We start from the raw sequence: 2,333 nt of genomic DNA, 5'->3' as shown, positions 1-2,333 counted from the left end.
ACTGTGATCTAGAACTCAGGAGGTGGAGGCTGGAGGATCGGGTGTTGAACGCCTCTCTAGCTAATAGCAAGATAAGGTCTCAAAAAAGTAACAAACAAACAAACAAACAAACCATTAAAAATGCAAGCTAAGAAGTACACAGACTGTTCTCTTAAAGCAGTGCCTTACTGAGTCCCATGAGAGACAGGCCATACAGAAATACTCTAGTNACTATTTATTCCGAGGTACTTATCCCATAAGAAATCTGCCTCTGCTTTCTGGGCAAACATTTCCTTTCAGCATAGACTGATAGCAAGGTATCAGTAATTTGGAGCTGCTTAAACTGCAAGCAAAGGTCAACTTCAGAACCTACAGGAAGCCAAGTTCCTAAGCAATGAACCCAAGCACTTCCTCATCGAGCACAGCAGAGAGAGCAGCTGAGGTATAGAGCTCTCCCCTGGGTAGCAGGGCAGCATGTGGGGTGCAGATGGGGCACGTGAGGCCCTTCCCAGGGCCAANCCCCAGGTGCCTCTCGGGCTCCTCATTGCCCAATGGCTGTTCTCTCTCCGATGTTACACATCCTGACTGCAGGCACGGAGGCTCAGATGATGGAGCAGGAGGCTAACCAGCACACAGTGTCTCCTTGAAGGTAGCCAGGTCCCCTCATCCTAGTCGGGCCTGAGCATCTTAGCCCAGTGATGGCCACGGGTAGGCTACTCTGCTGTCAGACAGGCCTTTGTGTCCGAAACTTCTGACTTCACAGCCTGTGAGGGTGCTGCTCACAGTTGGTTAGGGCCCTTCCCTCCTGTAAAAGTCATGGTGCAGGCTTCTGACCTGGGGCAGCTGGAGAGGCTCCACAATGGCAGTGTCATGTGTGAGGTTACAGGATCCGCGTTACACTGACACGTGCAGACAAACCCCAGAGTGAGCGTGGGAGAGTGGACTGTGCTCATGAGATAGGGCCCCGCCTTCTACACCGGTNGCATGGCAGGGCTCATCAAATGCCAAGTTCTGTTGTAACAACCAAGAGGATAAAGGCCTGGACTCCCAAGAACACTCACCTCACTACAGGGTCGTTCAGGTCGCTGTAAACATTGATGCGCCCCACAAACCTGTCAACAGAAGAGCTCACTTCATTACTCAGTCAGCACCACAGCTAGCTCCTCCCACTCCGCAGGACTGGTGGTGACTCAGCCTACTTTCTCCTTATTTCCTGTGCGTCTTCTCCCCTGGCTTACATGACATCTCTTAACACAGACATAAAGAAGAGTGAGGCTTCCTTCTGCATGAGAAGCTGCAGTCTGCACGGTATTGTCCACAGACACAGCTGCAGTNTGCCCGGCCTTTCCTGGGCAGTGTGCTTGGCTTACTTGTAGAGGTCAGGCTGTGGCTGTTCACACTCGATTGTGGCGTGCAAGCTGTCAACATCCGCCTCTGTGTGGAAGCCCTTGGTATCCTGCACCGCGTAGTGAGTCTACAAAGGAGAGAAAACACGAGTCACACCCTGAACCTCATGGCACCCACTCAGAGTTTGATTTTCACGCACATCCTGTGAGTCCTACTGTGGGTCTGGATGCAAAGTGTCCGGGAAAGACGAGACTTGGCTATTGTTCCACTGGTGGAGGACAGGAACTCTGAGTCTCCACACTCACTCTGCACCCTCATCTTAAAACTAGCAGGACGAAGGGCAAGCCTGCGGCTTCTTTAAACCTGGTATTTGATGCACCTGCCCTGGGAAGAACTGTCAGTCACTCATNTGTTCCTCTTCTTTCAGGCAAAGTACTATAGCTCCGAGGAGACACTGGAAGCATCAATTGGTCTCNTTTCCCAAACTCTGTCACCAAATGTCCTCCTGTCACTGCTCTCTGAGGCTGTTCAACAGTTTAAACCACAAGGTCCCTCATCTCTGAACTAAGTGCATCCAAATCCCCAGGAGGCTGCTGACCCACTACTGTTAGGTCACCCTTTAAATCTCAGGGTAGCAAGTCTGAGCAGGAGGCCCAAGAACTGCACTTTTAGACAGATGCCAGCTGGCATGTCTTGCTGTCCAGGACCATGTGGCCTATCACCTGCAGGACCATTCACAGATAAGCATGAGGATGTATCTCCTTTACCTAGGAAGGAGGGCACAGGAACACAGACGCTCGAGTGTACAGGTGGCTACATCACTGTGTCATTCAAGCCTTGCTGTGCACTGAGAATCTGGGGGAGGTTTCTAATCAGGGATTTGACAGCCTTTCAGAGATGTAAAAAGTCCCAAAAGGGCAAAAGGCCAGGCTGATGTCATGTGACTGGCATAAGACTCCCTGAGGTCAGTAGAAGCCTTCCCACAATTTGTTCTTTCTTTTTTTTTT

The 2,333-nt window shown here is 50.9% G+C and overlaps 1 protein-coding gene across 5 annotated transcripts in view; it reads right to left on the bottom strand.

Moving 5' to 3' along the window:
* Atp11a (ATPase phospholipid transporting 11A) overlaps positions 1-2,333 on the bottom strand; it is a 54,513-nt gene that overhangs the window by 46,826 nt on the left and 5,354 nt on the right. For all 5 annotated transcript variants that reach the window (XM_029480365.1, XM_029480369.1, XM_029480367.1 and 2 more), the window contains exons 3-4: positions 1,350-1,453; positions 1,041-1,091 (exon numbers count right to left, since the gene is read on the bottom strand). In XM_029480365.1, coding sequence (XP_029336225.1) covers positions 1,041-1,091; positions 1,350-1,453 — 155 coding nt within the window. The remainder of the gene's footprint in view (positions 1-1,040; positions 1,092-1,349; positions 1,454-2,333) is intronic.

Source organism: Mus caroli, chromosome 8 (assembly GCF_900094665.2).
Source record: "Mus caroli chromosome 8, CAROLI_EIJ_v1.1, whole genome shotgun sequence".
Taxonomy (NCBI): domain Eukaryota; kingdom Metazoa; phylum Chordata; class Mammalia; order Rodentia; family Muridae; genus Mus; species Mus caroli.
This window is presented reverse-complemented; position numbering and strand designations above follow the sequence as displayed.